General features: G+C 44.1%; 1 protein-coding gene across 2 annotated transcripts in view; it reads right to left on the reverse strand.

Moving 5' to 3' along the window:
* BLTP2 (bridge-like lipid transfer protein family member 2) overlaps positions 1–21,790 on the reverse strand; it is a 727,711-nt gene that overhangs the window by 469,250 nt on the left and 236,671 nt on the right. For both annotated transcript variants that reach the window (XM_069226186.1, XM_069226185.1), the window contains exons 10-14: positions 20,709–20,776; positions 19,991–20,142; positions 19,615–19,730; positions 17,225–17,388; positions 16,586–16,874 (exon numbers count right to left, since the gene is read on the reverse strand). In XM_069226186.1, the coding sequence (XP_069082287.1) occupies positions 16,586–16,874; positions 17,225–17,388; positions 19,615–19,730; positions 19,991–20,142; positions 20,709–20,776 (789 nt within the window). The remainder of the gene's footprint in view (positions 1–16,585; positions 16,875–17,224; positions 17,389–19,614; positions 19,731–19,990; positions 20,143–20,708; positions 20,777–21,790) is intronic.

Raw genomic sequence — 21,790 nt, forward strand, 5'->3', positions numbered from 1 at the left:
GAGCACTTGAAGTTTGCTTTAATTACTGGAATTTTGATCAGCGACGTATGTTGTCGGTTTTCCATGTATGTAACAAGTACTGCTAACTGCAGTTCAATGGAGGTATATGCCAGGCCTGCATGTTGTCAATGAAACAGATAATAAACAAGGTCTTGCACTGTTGGAGAAAGTGGTTGGATTTGTCTGGCTAGGCAAGGCAGTAATGGACATCTTCCATTCAGCCGTTAGTCAGGCTCGCATGGTTGGCCTGCAAGCTTGTTTTAGAATGATCTTGCATTCTTGTGGTAGATTGAGGTATCCAAATTCTAAGACTTCAGGAGTCAGATCGCTAGATTCAGCTGCTTGGGGTTTGGATGTATGACTTTTCCCTGTTCCTAAATCAGAAGATGTGGCCAAAGTGACAGATTGCCAGGTTGCAAACTGATAGTTGTAGTAGAGTTGCAAAACATGCTTGTTGCATCCATGCTGGGGCTATTAAGATTAAAGTGAGGGACGCTTGTATGAGCTTCTGAACCACTTAAGGAATGAGTAGAAGAGGGGGAAAAGCATTTGCAAATATCCCGGACTAGCTGATCCATAGGACATGCTCTTTGGACTATGTGTGAAGAAACCTGGAGGTGAAGATTTGGCATTTTGCTTTCTGATGTGCTGAGAAGAGGTCCACCTCCAGGGTTCCCCACTACTGGAAATATGAGTGGAACAGTGTTGTGTCTATCTCCCACTTATGTGCTTGATGATGCATTCTGCTGAGCATATCTGCAAAGTCTTTTCCACTCTTGGTAGGTATTCTGCTAGCAGGTGGATTTTGCAATTGTTGTCCGAGTGCCATATCTACTCCTCTATGTGTGAGAGCTGTGTGGACTGTGTGCCCCCTTATTTTGGGATTTTGTACACTGAAGTTATGTTGTCTGTACGGACTAGAACTACTTTGTGGTGAAGATGTTGCTGAAAAGCTTTGAGAACTAACTGAATTTCAAGAAGCTCTAGGTGACTTATGTGCAAGTGTTTCTTAGTTGGACACCGTAGGTCATGTACTGTGAGATCATGCAATTGTGCCACCCAACCTGTAGGGATGAATCTGTCATAATGGTCATTTGTGGAACTAGGGCTTTGGAGGGGTGACCCTGCAGAGAGCATAGGTCACTGGCCCTAACAACACTAGATCTTGTAGATGCCCCTTCTCTTGAGACCATTGTGAATGAAGACAGCATTGAAGGGGGTGCATGTGCAGCCTTGCGTGTGGCACTATAGAGATACAGGTGTTCATCCTGAGAAAATTCATCACTGTTTTGACTGTAACTTGACAATCCGGCTGAAAAAGAGGCAATGCTAACAGAAACTTTTGAACTTTTGCAGAACTGAGATAGGTTCTGGCTACAACAAAGTCTAAGGTTGCACTTAAGAACGTCTGCACTTGCAAGGATTGAAGGTGAAATTTTGTTGTTTTGATTGTGAAACCTAATTTGTGTAGAATGTTGATTGTCCTGCATACATTGCTGTTTGCTTTTATTCTTTATCAGCCAGTCGTCTAGATATGGGAACACATGTGTGGCCCCCACCTTCTGAGACGAGTTGCTACAACTACTACTACTGCAAGACATTTTCTGAACACTCTTGGCGCAGTAGTTACTCCGAATGACAACATATTGAACTGGTAATGTTGGCCACTGACTTGAAAACTGAGGTAGCACCAATGGTCTTGATGTATTGTAACATGGAAGTAAGAGTCTTTGAGGTCGATGGCTGTCATTAAGTCTCCTTGCTGCTGCACTGGTTTTACTGCTTGGCGTGTTACCCTATGAAAATGCTGTGACAGGATGTATTTGTTGAGTGGCCTCAGGTCTTGTATGGGCCTTAAAGTTCCATACTTCTTTGGGATGAGGAAGTATATTGAGTACACCCCAGGCCCTTTATGTTGTTCAGGGACCTTCTATAAGGCCCCTTTTTGAATCAGAGCTTCAATATCCTCTTGCGTTTGTTATGGGATACTGGGTGGGGTATCCATGAGTTTGAGACAGTAGCCATTTTGTATGATGGAAAGCACCCACTGATCTGTTGTAATGATGTCCAGTCACAGTAGTGCTGCAGATGTCCCCTTACCGGTGTTAATTGCAGAGAGGGGAGGCATAAAGAGTCACTGTTTAGTGGGAGTGGTCCTTTTGAAAGCAGATCTACAACCCCGTCCTCTATTATTCTTGTAATGTAACCTATAATATGCCCCTCTGGTCAACTGGTACTTACAGGAACTGCGCTGCTTCTGCAGAGTGGGTGTGTCTGTGGAGTTGCCGGTTTCTGATGCCCTTCTTTGAGTCCTCTGCAAAGGAAGCCCATAGGTTGATAGGTTTGTGAAGCACTCATAGCCTTTGTGCTATTGCAGTCTTCCTTTATTTTCTCTACCATATCATCTACTTTTGTTGCAAAGAGATGTTCACCATCAAATGGTAAATATAGTAGATGTTGCTGGACATCAGGCTTAAACACAGAGACTCTAAGCCATACGTGGCCCCGGATGATGGTGATAATATTAGCCTATATAAACACACCAAGAGATGGGTGAGAGGAAAAAGTTTCCTTGTCCATCCTCCAAATATAATGAACCATCATTACAAAAAGGACAGGGAAAAATTGTTGATGCCCCAAAAAAAACAGATAAAAGCTACCTACATATCAGGCACAACTAGGTTATTAAAAATTGCCTTCACCCACTGACCGTGGCATGCTTTATAATCCTGCTTTGCTTACACAATAGCCAACGTCAGGGACGGAGCAATACAGATGTGGAAACAATACAACATAAAACATACAGGGATCTATTATGCAGAAAGCGACACACAACTGTTAAAAATATCTCATGGTTATCCGTTCCTAATCTTCATTCAGGGATCCCCTGGATACGATTAAAAATAGACTTGTGGTGGTGATTACTGGGGCCCAATCACCCATTAACCCTAAATCATCTGCTCTTAAGTCACCATGTTTTGGCCGCATCTGTTGCCTGTAATGGTCAGTCGGCCTTCATCAGGACAATAGATTCCCTGTGTCATGCCCAATTCCGGTTGTCATATGATCTCAATCAACAGGATAGCTTGGACATAATCGTCCCTTATTAGTGCACACACTTTGGATCATCTACAATAAAGACAAGAAGACAGACAAATAAATATGATGGGCATATGGCATCACTCGGCACAGCCTCTACATCCCATATGTTCGCACATCCCATTAGCCTGATTTAATCAAAACATAAAATGTGGCCAGTCAGAGTTCGGGACTCATCATAGACGGTGTACGTCATTACCATCATGATCCATACTCTTACCCATAGTGGTACACCCCAGCAAGTGAGGTCTTGAAATGTCTAGTATACACGTTCACTTACTGAGTTTCATTGTTTTGTTTCCTAAACTGGAACTAAGTGGGAGCGTCTCCCTGTAGTTACACACTGGTTAAAAGATTAATAGCACACTATATCACCATGTATGAGGATGCTATATCATTCACCTAGTGTACCCCTATTAGGATTAGTACACTATCAATGCCCTGAATGTCACCTCTCGATAGTTCTACTCATATCAGTGGGCATCATGTCCCCCCCAAAGTGGAATCCCCACTCGTAAAAATTCTCCCTTGCCCAGCATATCCATCAAATGCCATATTCAACAACAAGCTGAGTGCATCTCTACCCGTGTCATTTAATTGCTTGTCTCGCCTTAATTTCAAGCCTCACCTCACCCCAGTCTCCCCGGTGCCCAACCTTCATCCTTAACATGGAATAATCCTACCCATATACCCGTGCACCGACCACCCGATCCACAACTTGCTTTATCATGGGACCAGTGCCTCCTATTTCAGCCACGCGTAGCTCCGTGAAGACATAGGTGTAACTCTGTGGTCTGTCTTTTGTTTCTAAGCCACTGGGGCATGTGGTTCACCCGGACGTCACGCATTTCAAAGCACATTAGCTAAACAAATCAAGTGATTTATACCCACCCATGTGGCAGCCATCGTACAGGAGATCTCAATATCCACTGTGTAAACCTCCCACAACTTCCAACAAATATTTAAAATGGGACCAACCAATACTCCCATTTTACAACAGATCTTACTCTTAATGTAGTATTAACCTCCCTCGCGCTTTTATCTCTGAGTCTAGTGCACACAGAATGGTGGCACGGGAAATAATCCTCCCTTTCTCCACTAATTCTGCCCCTCTTTGCCTGTATTGGTCTGGGACATGCTGCACTAAGTCTTGCATCTTGTCCCACTGGATTCTGTTATACATGGAGAGGAGGCCTACTTTTCTGCTTGTGCAGCCACGAGTTTTCCAGCAGCATCTTAATTCTTGCCCTCTGTTCAGTGTGGGAAGCATCTCCAGTGCCCTGTAAATCGGACCCTTTTCTGGCAGTATGGTACCACTGAAGAGTCTGGTGGAACATGGCTTGGTTTTCTTCAAATATTTTTTTTTTCTTCGAGACACTGGTGTGTAATACTGCACATAGGCATAGAGTCCTTTGTTAGATTGTTTCCACGCAGACGGGAGAGTGAAGTAGTGAAAATACAGAGTAGAATAGAAAAGATGCATCTAAATATATACAATAGTTACATTTTTTAAAATAGCAACGTCCACACGGGTCTGGGGAAGGGGGGGGGGTCAGGAGGGTGCATGTGAATCTACAGCACTATATGCCACAAACAGATGTCTACTGGTAAGTAACATTTTCCATTCGATGGCATGTGTGGCTGTAGATACACATGCTATGTATAGACTGTAAAGCAGTCCTTCCATAAACCAGTGGCTTGCATGCAGGAGTTGCAAATGTTTACTCACGGTTTGCGCTGACGGCAAAGTTGACTCTCGATGTCAGATTGTAGATCGGAGTCCGAGTCTTGAATAGAGAAGGCCTCTTTCTGCTCCAACTCTACTTGTGCATGCTTGTTGCAGAAGATTTATGTTGTGTTGTCTGGAGTTCGAGACGCCATTTCCATCCGACGAGTACTTCAATCTCTAAGTGTCTATTTTGATCGAAAGGAACAGCTCGCTTCACAGGTCTGCTTATTGTGGTTGGGGGAAAAGACAATTACACACCTGGTGGTGGTTAGTGTGTGAAGATTTGGAGTGGCATTGAGGGCAAAATTGAAATACAGTCCATTCCATTAGGGCTGCATAGGTAAATGCCACTTGGAAGAGGTGGGCCCAAGAGGGCTGAAAATCGATTTAGGGTAGAAGTGCGACCTGAAAAATAAAGTATGGAAGAATACACAATCGAAATAATACAGACGACAATAGAGAGATGGCGAGAATACCGTTTTGGACTGTATCGAGCTGAGAACTCCGTGCGAGAGGAACACACGTCCGAACCAAACAGCAGGAAAAAAAACAATGTAACAAATGACTCGAATGCCCATGCGCAGTATTACAGAGAGGGGGAGTCACTCGATCCTGTGACTCGAAAAGCTTCTTTGAAGAAAAAAAAAAAAGTTGTACTACTCTGAAACCAACACTAGATGGCGAGCTTATGCACAGCATGTGTATCTGAAACCACACATGCCATCGTACATTCATCTTTATCCTCTAATATGTGCATTTCTACCATACGGTAGTGTGCAACTGTACACAGGACTTCATATGATAGGTTGTCGTGTCATCTGGTAGTGAAGGTACAGTGGTACAGATCCGCATCTGTGTCTTCTACTGGGTCTATGTTGTAATTTTTCCATGGCTGATCAATATTGTCTGGGTTACATTATCCCCTGTGGTAGGTTGTGAGGGAAGTGCTGAAGAGATGGTGGATGAGCAGGTGGCACAGTTGGTGTTGGCAAAATTGTAAAGACAGTTGATGGAGGAGACGGCAGAGGCAATGGTGGAGGAGGAGGAGGTTAAGGAAGCTATTGCCTCAGTCTTTACATTTGTTCTGTGGGGGTTTTGGTGGTTCAGGCCCCTATGATCTCCTCCTCAAAAGTATTTTAACTTTTAAGGAGTATCTGTTGGTCGAAGAGATGGTTTTGCAACTTTCCTTTCAGTGTCCTGATTGGTATGAAAAGTATTTTGTTTTGCATCAAGCCTTTCCTGTAGTTTTCGGAGTATGGGTTCAACAGGCTGTTCGTTCAGCGCCAATGCTGATTTTGCTGTTTTCGGCATCAAGGTTACTTTTGGCATGGACAGTTTAGATGCCAAGGGTGTTTTCCGTGCAGAGGTTTGCTTGGCATAGAGAGATGCCTTCAGCAGTGATGGTGTTTTCAGGTCTGAAGGTGTTTTTTTTCGGTTCTGAGGCTTTGACAGGCTTGTCTAGCATCAAAGTTTGGCTTTTTGACACCAGCATCGAGGCTGTTTTTGACTTCAGGATGGTTGAAACCTTTGGCTTTTCAATACCTTTCAGTACTTGCTTAGGTGGAGGGATGCTTGCCTGCTCCTTTGCCTTTATTCCAAAACCTCCATGTCCTGAGGGCAGTGGGGTACATTGACCCATTGACGATGGTTTTGCAGGTGCTTAAACAGCTTTCACCAAAGTACTCACATACCCTTGGATTTTGAACTTTGATCTCTCCTGCTGCTAGGGAGTAGTAAGGTGGTCTCCACAGGCACAGCTTGAGTTTTATCCTCCTCCTCACCAGTCCTTTTCAGGTTGGAGTTAGAGCGGCTGAGTGCCAAAGGTATCAAGCACATCTTCAGCTCGATGTTCCTGCATGGTGGGATGGGCTGAGTGGAGTTCTCTCTGCTGCCGAAGAGTCTTTTTTGATTGGAAGGCCAGGCAAGCTTCAGACAACACTTTGTCATGAAGTCTTTACCATCACTCTGTCGACTGAGTGGAAGAAAACAGCAGCGGAGTTGGAAGCTGAAATCGAACGGGGCCTGAGCCTGCGCAAGAGGATTGAATAATGTGAGAAGAACCAGTGGCCGATTGTCGTGTTTTCTGTCGAAGGGTTATGAATCAGGGTGCTGAACAAGGACTCACGGAAGGAATCAAAGCTTTGGTCCCAGAGCTCCGAGATCGATGTGCAAACCAGATGGTGGAAATAAACAATCTAACAAAGGAGCGGATGAACATAAGCAATACAGACAATAGGAGGAGTCACAATACCTCATGACTCCAAAGACTTCTTTGAAAAAAAAAGTTGCAAACGTCCGAGACCAACACTAGATGGCATGAGTATGCTAAACATATGTATCAACAGCCAACACGTTATGAATACCTCAAATTTTCCAATCTTAACATCATTTCTTTTAATCCCAATGGCCTTCCATGTAGGCTATTTTTCTAAGAGCCCAGGGGTTATTCTTTTAGTCCTACTATTTCCTCTCGCATTATAGCACTCTGCCCTAACCCATGTACTTAAAGCTACTCATAAGAAAGAAAAGAATTAGGTAACTGTAACTGCAGCTTCCCAGTGTTGGTATCTTTCATAGTATCACATGTTTAATTCCTTTCCTTCTCATTCATTAGAGATGGGAGTCCTACAGTAACATTAAGGCAGTAGTACCAGGGACTGCATGCCTGAAAGGCATCACAACAGCACCACTTTAGTAAGTGGAAAACACCTAATCTTCAACTAATGAGTTGAGTGTCCCTTGCCTCACCCCTCCCAGAGGCCGTCTCACCTCAGATTTCTTCTCCACCATTGGATCTTTCATAGATTCATATTCTTGAATCAAAATAGCAAGCAGTATAAACAGTACATAAATCTTTATAGTGGATAGTAGGAAACAAAAGAAAGGCTGACCGTACTTGAAAGGATGGCATAGAACTGCTTAACTCACTGCTGCCTTTATCTCTGTCTGATGTGGCTTCCAGACAGCAATGCTGCACAAACGTGTGTATTTTTCCAAGATGATGCCCTGCAAATGTCCAACAGAAGAACCCCAGCTCACAGGGCTGTTTTTGCTGCCGCAGAATTTGTAAAATGGGCTTTAACCTCTCCTGATAATGATCTGCCTTCCTTTGAATGACAGAAAGCTATTTGTGCCGCTACTTTGACACTAGGAATCCTTTCCACAGAATGGAAACGGACACAAGTTATTGGTTTGACTTTCTAATATCCTTTATTCTATCCAAGCTAAAACAGACATTTCCATATGTCTAAGGAATGTGTACTGTTTCTGTCCATCTGACTGATTCTGAAAGAATGTTTTTGGAATTACTGGCTCATTGATATGAAGTCTGAAGGTGTTTTTGGAATAAATATAGGATTAGTATGTATTATGATTATCTGAAGTAAAGTGCAGACTGGGCTCTTTTCTCGTAAATCTTGCATTTGGTTACTCTTCTTGCAGAGATGATAGCCAGGAGCAACACAAATTTCAGTTACAGGTATTTGATATATTTTATGAATGGGTTCAAATGTGCTCTTCGTGAGTTGGTACAATACTGTTTTAAGCTCCTATCCACTGGTGAATACCTACTTGGAGGAAATAATTAAACAGACATTTAAGGACCTCCTTAGTGATGAGAATGCAGGGAAGTTCGGAGATCGTCAGTATCTGGATATTAGGGCCAGGGGAACTTTAAATGGATATAATGGGCATCTGGGTGATTTGCAGGATTAGCATCAATTTTTTTTACGCTAATCCTGCAAAGCGCCGGACTAGCGTCAAATTCTGACACTAGTCCCCTAACTACCGCCATGGTGCGCCGTATTTTAAATATGACTTTAGTTGGCGGTAAGGGGTGCAAGAAAAGTGGCGCTGCACTGTGTGCAGCGCCACTTTTCTTAAATATGTCCCATAGTTCTATTTTTTGCAGCAGGCATATTAACCCTCTATGCTACTTTATGTTGAGTCAAAACTGCCACTAGGTAAAGCTCCCATCTCTCTCTCCTTAGCATGAGCATTAATCACAAGTGGTATCTTGACATTTTAATTGTTTCTTGAAGGCTAAACGCATAAGGAACTTTTCAGCAGGTGCTTTTAAATTGCAAGTTTCTTAAGTAATTGCTAAACACAGCGCCCCCCTGAGGTCAGCGCCCGGTGCCGTTGCACCGCTCACACCACCCAAAAGCCAGCCTCTGTGCATAAAGCAGCCATGCCACGAGTGGAGCAGTAGATTCGCACTCCGTATCTAGCCACTCCAACAGGTGGGGTGAGTCAGAGAGCGACTTCAAGGGAGCTGGCGTGAATTTAAGAGTAAGTGGGGGGAACATAGACATCGGGGAGGGGTCCCTCCTCCTCCTTCCTCCCGGTGAGCGACATTGTGCCTGCGAGCCACAGCGAATCGAGAAGCTAAGGCCTGCAGCAGCTGGGCAGCGACTCGGGCCCCACATCTAATCATTCCAGCGGTCAAGCAAACAGGAGAGAATCAAGCCAAAGGGGCTAATGGCATGTAGGGAGGGGGTAGGGTGAGGACTGCCATCAGGCCCTCTCCCCCCATCAAGTGACAATGCGGCCATGGAACGTAGCTGATTACAGGAGCTGTGGAATCAGATCAACGGCTTCAGCCAGAGCCCGCAAGCGGAAGAGAAAGCCACAAGGTGCCAGGTTGGTTGCCCAATTCTACAGTAGCCAAGCAAGACTCGACAGAGTAGTACCCCCACCCAGCCCTTTGGATGCCATTGGATGGGGACAGGAAAAGCCAGTGGGCATGATCAGTGTCTGCTGGCCAGACCAGACCAGACAGCCCAGCAATGCAAATGCAAAAATAACGGATGATGGACGGAATCCGGAGCAAGTCACAGATCTGGGTTTAAACCATTGTTTTTTCTTTCTCCATGCCACCCCAGTTTGGATCTAGCCATATGCAAATCAGTCGGGACCCTGCTCTCCATGGAACCAGTCTAGCCTGAACTACAAGGCAGGTCCCTCCCTGAATCAGAAACAAGCCTCCTGGGACTGGTTTCGGGGTATCACCCCTCATTAGCCAGGCTAGCTTGACTCCAGTAGCACAATGAGCACGGGACCCACGTCTGGGCATACCTTTCCCACTTAGGATTGTGAACAGATGAACGAGATGCAAAATAAATCAAACATTCAACCCAGTCACAGATCTGGGCTTATCCTATTGTGTTTTGGCCCACCATGCCACCCCAGTGCAAGTGCATCATTAGAGGACACATGGTCTGGGAGCTAGGATGGATATGAGGAAGTGATGACTCCTGCGGCACACCTTGAGGAGCTTGCCACAGCAATAATTCCAGGGATGAAGCCCAGAAAAGCAAACAGCTCCAACGAGACCCTAGCTAACAAGTGACAGCACGCTATTGGCCGAGTGTGGGGGCATGCCGAGAGGCCACTGGACAGATCCAATGTTTAGAATGGACCCGGGCTGGTGGCAGAGGCAAGTACACTCCTGGTACCAAAAAAGATAGACCACAGTAACAGGGACTGAGATGACAGGAGGTAAAGGGGCCCGGTCTGACCAACATACCAAGTTGGACAAGTATACCCTCCCAAAAGACATGCTGTTGGGCCAGGCGAAGGAGAGGTCCAGAGACACAGGGGATGACCCGCCATGAAAGGTGGAGACCCCACTTTGAAGGACATATGGCAGCCATTCAGGAGGTTTGTGGATTGCTGGAGCTGAAAATGGACTCATTCACCACAGAACTCGCGCTGATCCGGGCAGATCTCCTCAAAATGGGAGACACAGTGAAAGACACAGAGAAAGCCATTGTAACTCTCAAGGACAAGACAAAGGCCCTGAAAAAACAAGTGGACGAATTGCAGACCAAAGAGGTGGGAATGGAGGCAAGAGTAAAGGATTATGAAGGTCATGCAGGAAGAAATAATATAAGAGTAATTAGGGTACCAGAAGGAGACAAAGGCCCCAGTGCTGACTTTTATTGAGGAACTGATCATAAATATCCTTAAGCCACAAGGGCTGTTAAACTTCTTCTCAGTCGAGCAGGCACACAAGGTGCCAGTGGCCCCGATGAGGCCCGGTGTAGCACCGCAGACCATTATAGCCCACATCTTTAAAGAGACCACACTGCCATCCTATAAGCTGCCTGTAACACCCTAGCTTTGAAACATAAAGGAGCGATTGTCAGCCTTTTCCCATATTTCACGATCAAGGTCCAGCGGGTTCGATGCAGCTTTGCCTAAGTCAATAAAACACTGTGTCAATGGGAGCTAAAGTACTTCATGATGTTCCCAACAAAACAGAGTAGTGGCAGAGGGGAAGACATGGTGCCTTGGTTCACCAGAAGAGGTGTGGAACTGGATAGAAGGATGGAGACCTGCAAAAACAGCAAACTGACGCAAACAGCCCCAGCAGCCACGAATGGCGCAGAAGGACATGGATCGATGATCATCTGAGGATGAAGATGAGGGCCATCATAGCTTGCCATGTCAAAGGGGTTCGCAGGATGTGACTGAGGAAGTGGCTGAGGGAGACTTGAACAACGCCCTCAGATGAGGACATTCACCTGTGTCTGAGACCACGAACAGTCTGTAATGAACATACACAATGATATCCTATATGATAATGATCTGGCAGCTGTCGCTCTGGCCTAAGGAACGCTATTCTACTACCGACTACCAAAATCAGAAATAATGAAATATTTATAATATTTTGTTAAAAATGTAGTTTTAAAGGACTATGACACTGTTTATGCACACTGACAAACAAAGCCTTCCGAGCCCTTGTAGCCAGACCTCGCAGCTTGGGAGAAATCAGATCGGCACTGTAGTGGCCCCAATGAGAGATATGCCAGGGGTGTGATGATGGGTGATACTGACAAAGTTCCTGTCATGGAATGCAAATGGACTTGGTCATAAGATCAAGCAAGGGGTGGTGCTCCAATATCACAAATGACATGCACCTGACGTGGTGCTTCTACAGGAAACCCATCTGTTAGGTGTCATCTATAAAGCACTGCACAGAGTGGGGGTTCAAACTGGTGGCACATACGGGCTATACATCTGGCTCAAGGGGAGTAGGAATTTTAAATAAGAGACCACTTCCATTCCCGATTCAATACATTTGGGTGGACCCACAGTGGAAGCATGTGGCCCTATCTGGTACATGGGAGGGTCAGACACTTGATGTATGTGCTGCTGCGCTTGCACCAAACCACCTTGTCCGATCTAATCACACTTTTAGTACAACTGCCTGAGGGCATGCCGATCATGGGGGGGCAATTTTAATCTAGCTCTAGATGACAAGCAAGAACGATGGCCTTCAAGACTGCCTAGGACATTCTTTAGCCTAAGGAATTTTAGACGCTCTAAGGATGGACGATCTATGTCATACCTACAGTCCCAAAGAGCAGCAATACACCTTCCACTCAAGGGTGAACGGAAGCCTATTGTGGAAAGACTACCTCCTCACGCAACAAATAAATGCACACTTTTACTCCAACCCCTAGTTAGAGGAATCACTGACCACTCACAGGTGTGGGCGAGATATGTGTGGAAAGGAAGGAGAGGGAGGAGTCGTACTGATCAACCCCTGGTATCTTATTGTTGTATTGTTAAATCATAAAAGATAACGAAAGTGAACAAATACCAATAAATACATTTATTTTTTAAAAACACTGTGGGAGGCTTACAAGACAGTGGTCCAAGGCCAAGCCATCTCTCTGATAGAGGGATACAAAAAAACACATGCGAAAGCTAGAGGAACTAGAACAAGGGGTGATGGCCTAGGAACGTCTTCTTCCAATAAACAATATACCTCTGAAACTAGACACACTGGCATTGAAGCAAAGGGAATATCATGATGTGGCAACAGAAGCCACCAAGGCCCTGCACCAAGGCACACAATACCGCCGTTATTAGGTGGGAAACAAAGCCAATAGGCTCTTGGAGTGGCTCAACAAGAGGGAACAGACTAGGCACTGGGTTCTTGAGATTAAGACAGTAGCCAGCAAAGATATTCTGTTGCGGTCCCTCACTAGCTCATCCCCTTCTATGACCACATCTACTCGCCGGCGATCACTACGACAACTGAAGATATTCGAGCCTTCTTCCATGACATATGCATGCTCAGTCTGTAAGCGACAGACATAACATTCCTCAAGGATGACATTACAGAGGAGGAAATCCCGGGGGCTACGAGAGACCATCAGTCGGGCGAGGCCATTAGGCCTAATGGGATATTGAAAGAATTGTACAAGATGGGCTTTAGTCTGGTCCCGCATTTCTTGGCTATGTACAAAGAAAGTAAGAGAAGGGATGCTGCCACATGATAAAAGCCTGGCCACCATCGTGGTCATTCATAAGGCAGGAAAACCTCCTAAGGATTGCGCCTTGTATAAGCCAACGGCTCTCCTCAATGTGGAGATTAAAATACTTCAAAACTGTTCATCTGGCGGCTGGTCAAGGTGATTTTGGTCACTGGTCTTTCTGGTCCAGTCACGATTTATGCCCCAGGGAAGTACTACCCTTTACCTTATGCGCCTTCATAGGGTGCTGTGCCAAGCAGCTAACCTGAAAGACCCGGCACCAGTGCTGTCACTTGATACCAGGATGGCATTCAACATAGTATAATAGCAGTACATTGTTGCAGTGCTGGCCAAACTGCGATTTGGCTATAAATGTATGTAGGGGGTTCAACTTCTCTACACTGAACCTATGATGCACATCAAAGTGAACTGTCGTCACTCCAGAGAATTCCAACTTTTGAGGGGCAACCACAAGGGTTGCCCCTCCATCTCCAATAATCTTTTCTCTGGCCCTGGAGCCATGGGCGGTTTGCGCCAGGCAAGACCCGCTGGTGAAGGGCATGCAGTGGGCAAAATATTGTTATATGCAGACAATATTCTACTGTATGTGACTCACCCTAATATAACCATGGCTAGACTAATGCAGAGCATCACAATCTTCTGCAGTTACTCGGTCTTTACTATTAATTGGTACAAATCCATACTGTAGTTCCTGAGAAGCCCGGTACCACAATTGCACGCCAGAATGCCCTGCAAAAATAGATCCTACAGAATTCCAGTACTTAGGAGTCACTCCGGTCCCTGTGCTCTTTAAAGAGAAAGAGCTGACCCCGGTGCTGGACAGGCTAAGTCACAACGTGAAGCACCAGAAATAATATCCGCTCTCGCTGCTGGGCAGAGCTGCCCTATTCAAAATGATGCCAATACCCTCCTTCCTCTACGCTCTGCAGAACACTCCCTATGAGGTGTAGGACTCCTATTTCAAGACGATCGAGGTTGAGGTGCGAACATTGCCATGGAATGGAAGCCTGACATGCATCTCTCACTCCAAGTTAATGAGAGGTTGGTACAACGAGGCAGTGCAGTGCCTGACAACCAAAACTGGGTGGCACAACTCACCATGATAAACTGCTAGGCCTTTCTTCCACTGTCAGAACCAGCATTCCGTACGGATTGGGCGGTACTGAGGAAGCAAGGCTACTCACAGGCCTTCTATTGCGGCAAGGAACAAACGGCCTGGCATATAAATGTACCAAATGGTGCTCTCCGAAGTTTACCGATACTTGCAAGTAGGACACGCATCACAGACAATTCTTCCATACAGAATAGACCTGACAGAATCCTCACCCCTGGAGGACAAGCTGCTATATCTGCCTCATAAAGCCTCCTCTCTGGCATAACTAGATGGTTTGCAGTAGTTAAAGGGGAAGTGGGAGAGTGATGTAGGAGGTTTTGATGATGGTTAATGGGAAGAGGCCCTGAGGGCCCCTGAAGAGATGACCATATGTTCCAGATTGCAATTAATTCTGATGTGGATCTTAAACCGCTCTTATTATACTAGAAGAAGGATGGGGAAGACAGGTGATGATCAATGTCTATGTGGATACAGGAAGACAGGCACTTCCTTCCACATCCTTTGGGACTGCCCACTTATACAAAAGTACTGGGTGGAGGTGACTGATTGCCTGAGGGCGGTTGGGGGTGAGGGTGTGAGCATATCAGCCAAGCAATGTATTTAAAAAATTTGGTGCGAGAGAGATGCCAAGAGGACAAGTAGACTATAAATGGCAGTGGATCTGGTGGTGGCAAAGAGGAACGTCGCAAGAACACTGGGATCCACTCAGCCACCAGATATAGAGGCATGGAAATGTGATTTGGACTGGTGTTTGTTTGTGGAGCGGGTGGGTGGTCTATGTAAGTAGGGGGGTGCCCCAGAAACGGGAAAAAGTTTAGAACCATTGGAATACCAACGGGGTAATCTATGTACAATGAACACCTGCAGCAGGGAGTGGAATCCAAGCAAGGGAATAACTGGCTTGACATGCACACTGGATGAGCGATACCAGCGGGCGAGGGGGAGGCAGGAGATGTCGGTGTAATGTTTAACAGTGTTATTTATACAGACTGACTGTGTTTAAAATCTTAATAGAAAAAAATATTAAGAAGAAAAAGAGAGAGAAGAGCCTGATTCATCCATTTAGCAGAGTGTTTCCGCCACTGAGGACTTTTGCAGCTAACTCAGACATCATTCCTCCGTCAGTGAGAGTATTGGATACAAAAATGTTCAATAATTATGCTTACTTTGCAATATGGTCTGAAAAAAGCTGTAGATGTTACCTGTGAGGTACGTCTAAGACGAAGCTCTTTCTGGATGATTTGTTCATTGTCCAAATCAAATAATATGCTTAATCCAGGTAAGGGTAGAGAAGGGCGACACAAACCACCAAAAGATATGTCAAAAGTAGAAAGTTCAGAGAGCAAAGCTCTAGGACTCCCTTTCACATGACATGCAGTAGAAATCCAAGGTGATCTGGCCTCTAGGAAGGATGGGGCTATGGGCACTCTCACCACATCGGCTGACGTTTGAGTCTTTTCGATCGAGTTAAGTGTTTTACTAAAGTGGCACTGTACTGAAGCTTTCAGGCAGGGATTTTTGAACACATTTCATAATTCCATATGAAATACCTGTGATGGAAAACTGCGTTGCTCCTGCAATAATACCATTATATCAGGCAGGCCATTATAAAGAGCAGTTAAAACCCATTCTACAAGAGCTGTGCCAGCAAAGACAGCACTTTTGCTCGGGTGCTTCTGGTGGACACTTGCAAAGCATCAACTCGGAAAAATAAACACCTTCATGCAGCATTACTGTCTGGAAGCTATGTCAGACAGAGATACAGGCAAGAGTGAGATAAGCAGTTTAACGCCATCCTTTCAAATAAGCCAAGCCTTTCTTTTGTTTCTGAACATCCACTATAAAATATGTATGGTGTACTGTTTATACTGCTTGCTAAATTGATTCAGGCATTTGAATCAATGAAAGATCCAAAGCTGGAGAAGAAAAAAAGTTAAGAACCTGTAACTGTAGTTCAAGAATTGCTATCTTTCATAGATTCACTTGTATCCCTCTCTCCTTCACAAAAGTGGCTCTCAGATTAAAATATTGGTATATGTTTACATCTTTCACGTTTCCATAAATCTGAGGTGAGATGCCCTCTGAAAGGGATGAGGCTAGGGACACTCCTAAATGGTTAAAGTATGGGTCTTTTCCATTTAGGTGAGTGTTTTACTAAAGGGGCAGTGTTCTAAGGCTTTCAGGCAGGCGCTGCCTTTTAACCGCTATTGTAAAGTTACCCCGGGATTCCCACCTCAATGACTGAAAAGGATTCAAGAATGTAAATTTATGAAATATGCAATGCCAGAGAAATATATCTCAAGTTTTCTGCTGAATGTCACTGCTGTCACACCATCATCACCATTTCCTACTTACCTACAAGACTGGATAATGTAAAGAGGTTCACATCTTCTACTCGCAGGTCCACCTTCCACAACAGTGCCTGGCTAGGACTCCGCTCCCCAGCTGGATGCATCGGATCAGAAGAAGGCATCCGAGCCTTCTCTCCACTATCCCTAGGCTGCAGATATCCTATAGCTAGGATTCGGGAGAGACACTCAGTGGCAGCGTCAGAAGATTCCAGTTGCAGTCCTTGAATAGTGCAATCCATAAACAGAGTGTTAGCCTGCGTGCTGCAGACACCAAGTGGTTGGTTGTAACTGCCCTAGAAACAAACAGGAAAAGAGGGGGTATGGTTATTAATAGGAAGGTAAATATGAGTGGCCAACATATCAGATGTGAGTAATCAAGAAAATAGTAAAATACACTATTTGGATTTCCTTAAAGCCACCAGATTATCATATTTTTGATAGGTGTACGTTTTCATTTAATCGACATTTCACATTCTTCAATTTCTCACAGGGTCCAGGAGTTAAGAATGACCCAATAAGCAATTACATCACAGCTGGAACGATTACGGGAGCACACTCTTCCGAAATCTAGAACCAAAATCTTAATAAATCAGGCTACCCCAAACTTTTACAATGAACCTGTGGTACAGACATACCCACCTACCTGGAGGTTGAAGGTGCTGAGAATAAGGGCCTCACCCCAAAGATGTGTGTCAGGAGGATGGGGCGCCTGCTGGATGTGAGAGTCTTTTCCAACTCGCCAGCATAGTTGGTCGAGAAGCAGAATAGCTCGCTGATGCAGGCTCTGTGTGCGCAGGTGCTGGTAGTCTGGAAGAAGAACAACATATGCAAGAGTATGATTTGAACAAGGAAGATATTGTATTGTATTGTAAATCATGTCAAAAGACCCTAAAGGAATATCATGCACCTATACTACAGTTATTCTGTAGTACTGCTCTTGGCACATTCGAGTTGGGATATCAAACCACCTTCACACACAGGTGAGCAAAATGAGCCAGATACCAGACAAATGTTTCAAACTGGAGTTTTAGAAAACAGTTTTATTTGATGGTGATCAATATCAGAGAAGGAGCAACTACAGAAAAGTACTTAATAGCATTAGAGCAAAAAGGGGGATTGAAGGTTTGCAATCCAGAAAAACCTTGAACCTTTTCATGATCAGCACTCAATACTTTGTTACATAACTTAACTTTAATGAGGAGTTACAATATACAACCTACGACACACACCCAGTTTAGGCAAGGCAGGGTATTCTGTACAGTGCATGATTATTCATTTATTGTTATTATAGGATATTCTATAACACAAACCTTGCCAGGGAGGCTGTGAGAGTCATATGCAGTAAAATATAAACAATAAACATCAAATCAAAAAAATGAACAAACACTTTAACCTAAATATTCACCAGAAATAAAACATCCAGTATCCTGTCACACTCAATTACAATAATGCAATTTCAAAAGAAATAGTTTCTATTATTGCCGAAAATTTAATGGAAGTGTAATTATTTATATTTCTTTGTGAGGTGCAACTGTAGCTTCCACCAGGCCCAGCTTTAACAGCAAATGAAATGGGAGACAATCAGCACTGTGAGCTTTCAAAATGACTCCCAATACACTTTCAGATATAATCCTTGACCTCCGTAGAAGGGGCCAAGAAGATTTGCATTTGGTGACAATTGTAATAATGATTTTGAGGTACACCAGATTTCGTAGGCGATGCAACAAAGAAAATTAATTTGTAATAGCTTGGTATCATGGGGGGAGGGGGTAAACATAGTTTAAAGGAAGTTACAATGGTCAAGATGTCCAGAAGATCGAACAATGCTTGTCAAGTTCACTAAAGAAAAGATGGTGGGAACTCGACAAAGTACCCGATTGTACAGAATCTGGGTGTAGGCATTATTATAACAGCATCCCCTGGACCACCACCTACCCTCAGAAAAAGTGTTCTGGCACATTATCTTCAGTGAGAAAAGTTTTTTTTCTTGTACTGAAGCTTTTATCAAGGTACCCACTTTAGGATTGGAAAGAGGCTATGGGAGGAAGGCTGCATGGTTTAAGAGCGAGGCAGTGTAAAGAGTAGCGAGGCTATAAATGTACTAATTATTATTATTATTTTCTTTTTTACACAATAGTATACGGGCAGGCTCCATCCAGCTAACTGGAATGATGCCTGAAGACACACAGTTACTAGAAAGGAATTGGCTTTTCAAGCAATGCATCAGTTGCATAACGTGTGCAGAAACATGAACTGGTGCAGAAAGCAAGCAGTCAAGGCACCAGAGGAAGCAATGTTAGCAGGAGACCAGATGGGAAGTGGGGGTAGGCAAGCTGAGAATCTATGCATGCTGCAGAAATGAGATCAGCTAGGTCTTCTGGGAAACAGATATTCTAAAGAAAATAGGCAATGTCCTAACTTACTTAATTACTAAATCCACAGTTGCCACGGAAAAGTACAGGGCTTTCAGGTGTTGGGATACTGAATTTCTGTCATCTTCAATATGTAGGACTGTCTGACCACAAACCACTTTTAGTCCTGAAAGCTGCGACTTCCTGAGCCAGGAAACTTTGCTATAGTTTTAGAGTTTAAGAAAAATTATCACTAGTATAGAATCGTTATTTTTATTGACCTCAAGGCACACTTTTTTGGCTGGCAAAGTGTGATCCCAAAACTGTTCCCAAAAAAACAGTCTGAAGCCAAGCTCTGTCAGCAGCTGTGATTTACTATACAGTAAATAATGTGTTCTACCACTAAGGATAAACATTTCAATGGTCTGGGTAAACTTAGGATGACATACCCAGCTGTCTTAGATAAACAACCCCACGCTATGTGACAATGAATGAGGAGTGATGCAGAAGTGACAAATGCAGATCCTAGTTAACAGAATGGTGTTGAATTTGAGCAAACTATTAAAAGATTGTGCATGCATGTGAATAGGAAGAGGACAGGCTGGAACAACTATGATGAAAATTAAAATAGTAAGCAGGACTGGCAGGGAAATTGGGGGGGAGCAGAAAGGAGATGCTTTACCCAAGGAGAGAGAGTTGAATCCCAAGGCGAAAGGTGGTGTATCCCCTAGCTGCACGGACACATTGATGCTGGATATGGTGGTTCGGAGGATGATGGGAGCGATGATCTGGGGAAAACTAAAAGAAAACAATAACAAATTATGAAAAGTCTGCAAATTAGAGAAAACGTAGCTTATACACAGAGGGTAAGTCCTTTGCAACCGCCCCATCAGAGTGTAACCCACAGCAAATTCTCTTAACATGTTTCACTCACAGATAGATAAAGCCCATTGCAGATGACGATCATAGTATTCCAACAATCCCACTGCCTCTGTCCCCACAGGTTTCAGGATTTGTTTGTTTCCAGGGCTATCAAGTCCCATCACTAATAAACTCACCTACTAGCTTTTCTAACTGGTATCTGTGAAGGCATCATTGGGGTTTCGTGCTCCAGTGCCCACATGTTTAGCCAATGGGAGAACTCTTGGTGGCGGTAATGAACGATGCAAGTGTTCAATGTGACAGAGCCGGAGACATCCATAGAGGAAACCTGGTACAAAGAGCATGTGTCAGTGCCAGTCTGTCCAGGAAGACCGCAAATGCACAGAAAGGGTGAAGGCAAAAAGGTAGTGTGTGCAAGACAAACATGACAGCGGGAGACAAGGAGACTAAACATTTGTGAAATGAAAATAAGAAATAGCAAGGAAAAAAAAGGAGGTAATTGGGATTAGGGAGAAAATTGAAAATGGAAGAGAGCAAAGGTATGTGGGAGGAGGAAAATGGGTTTGGAAAGAGGTGGGAAAGCAGAGATTAGATGAGGAGAAGAGTGACAGAATATGGATGTGAAGAGAGTCAAAAACAGGGAAAAGGGAGAAGACTACATAAGAGGAAGGAAAGAATTATAAAATGGAGAGAAGAATTCAGCAGAAAGGCTACTAAGGAAGATAAAAGCGGTGCAGTAAAGGAGCCTAAAGGAAGGGTGCTGCCAATTGAAGTACAGCAAGATGAGGCAAGGTGGTCAGCGACATAATTAAAGGGTGAAGAATGGTGAGAGAAAAAAAAAAAAAAAAAGAGGGCATACATCAGGTAGCTACACTGTACCTCACAGTAACTAACCTGGATACTACTCCTTAACGAATTCAGGCATATTATTCTCTGCCGACTTTGGGACACGAGTAATCCATCTGTGGCAAACAACAAATGAAAATAATACAGTTTATCAATCCCATGTCTGTTCATTTGTCTCAAACCTCTCACTTCCACTAAACCAGTTTTTTCTACTCACTGTCCTTGGTACTCCTCATAATTCCTTTCTTACTCTGATCAATACAAATAGCATACAGTCTGACACTGCACCAGACTTTACGTATGACTAAAACTAGTTCTGTGCCTTGACCCTAAAATACTTTTGTAAAGTAACGACTGCCTTCTGTCCCATAACACAGACACTTTGTGATATTCTGATATGTGGATGTTTTATTACAACTTGCTTAGCTGTGATGTATTGTGCTTGTTAATGTTCCACTTTGGAACATACCTGATGATTCTGGAGTTTCCCTGGGCACATGTGTGTGTGGCAGTTGAATCTTTAGATGATCAGATGTGTTTCATACGTGGGCTCCTTCTGAAAATAAATGATTGTTTGGAATTCAACATGTGTGATATTTAACTTCCACACCACATTTTTGCGATTACCATTGTCAAGGAATCCACAAAAGGACCTATCTGAGTCAGAATATCAGCCCTCTTAATCAGATGGGGCTGCTGTTTATTGTGCTCCAGCTGCCAGGGTCGACACAGGTGACTGTCTAGACCCAAATGCAGCTTGCACTTATGGGGGTATAATTAAAACATTTTTTGAGAACGTGACAAACTTTTACACAACTGCATTTAGTTAGCATTTCACTCTAACCTCTCTCAGCACACAACCGTACTGGCTTTGGGAGTTTGTTGAGGCAGTGTCGCACTGCGCAGAACCTTCCCAGCATTTCCGTCAGCTCCCATAATGTAAAAGAACATACGATGTAATACGTGGCAGCCATTTTAAGGCCTGATTACAATCTTGGCGGACAGGGTTACTTTGTCACAAACGTGACAGATATCTTGTCTGCCATATTTTGACTCCATTATATCCTATGGAAATCGTGATACAGATGACGGAATATCCATCACATTTGTGCCGAAGTATTCCATGCAAC

The sequence above is a fragment of the Pleurodeles waltl genome, chromosome 3_1 (assembly GCF_031143425.1).
Source record: "Pleurodeles waltl isolate 20211129_DDA chromosome 3_1, aPleWal1.hap1.20221129, whole genome shotgun sequence".
NCBI classification, from domain to species: domain Eukaryota; kingdom Metazoa; phylum Chordata; class Amphibia; order Caudata; family Salamandridae; genus Pleurodeles; species Pleurodeles waltl.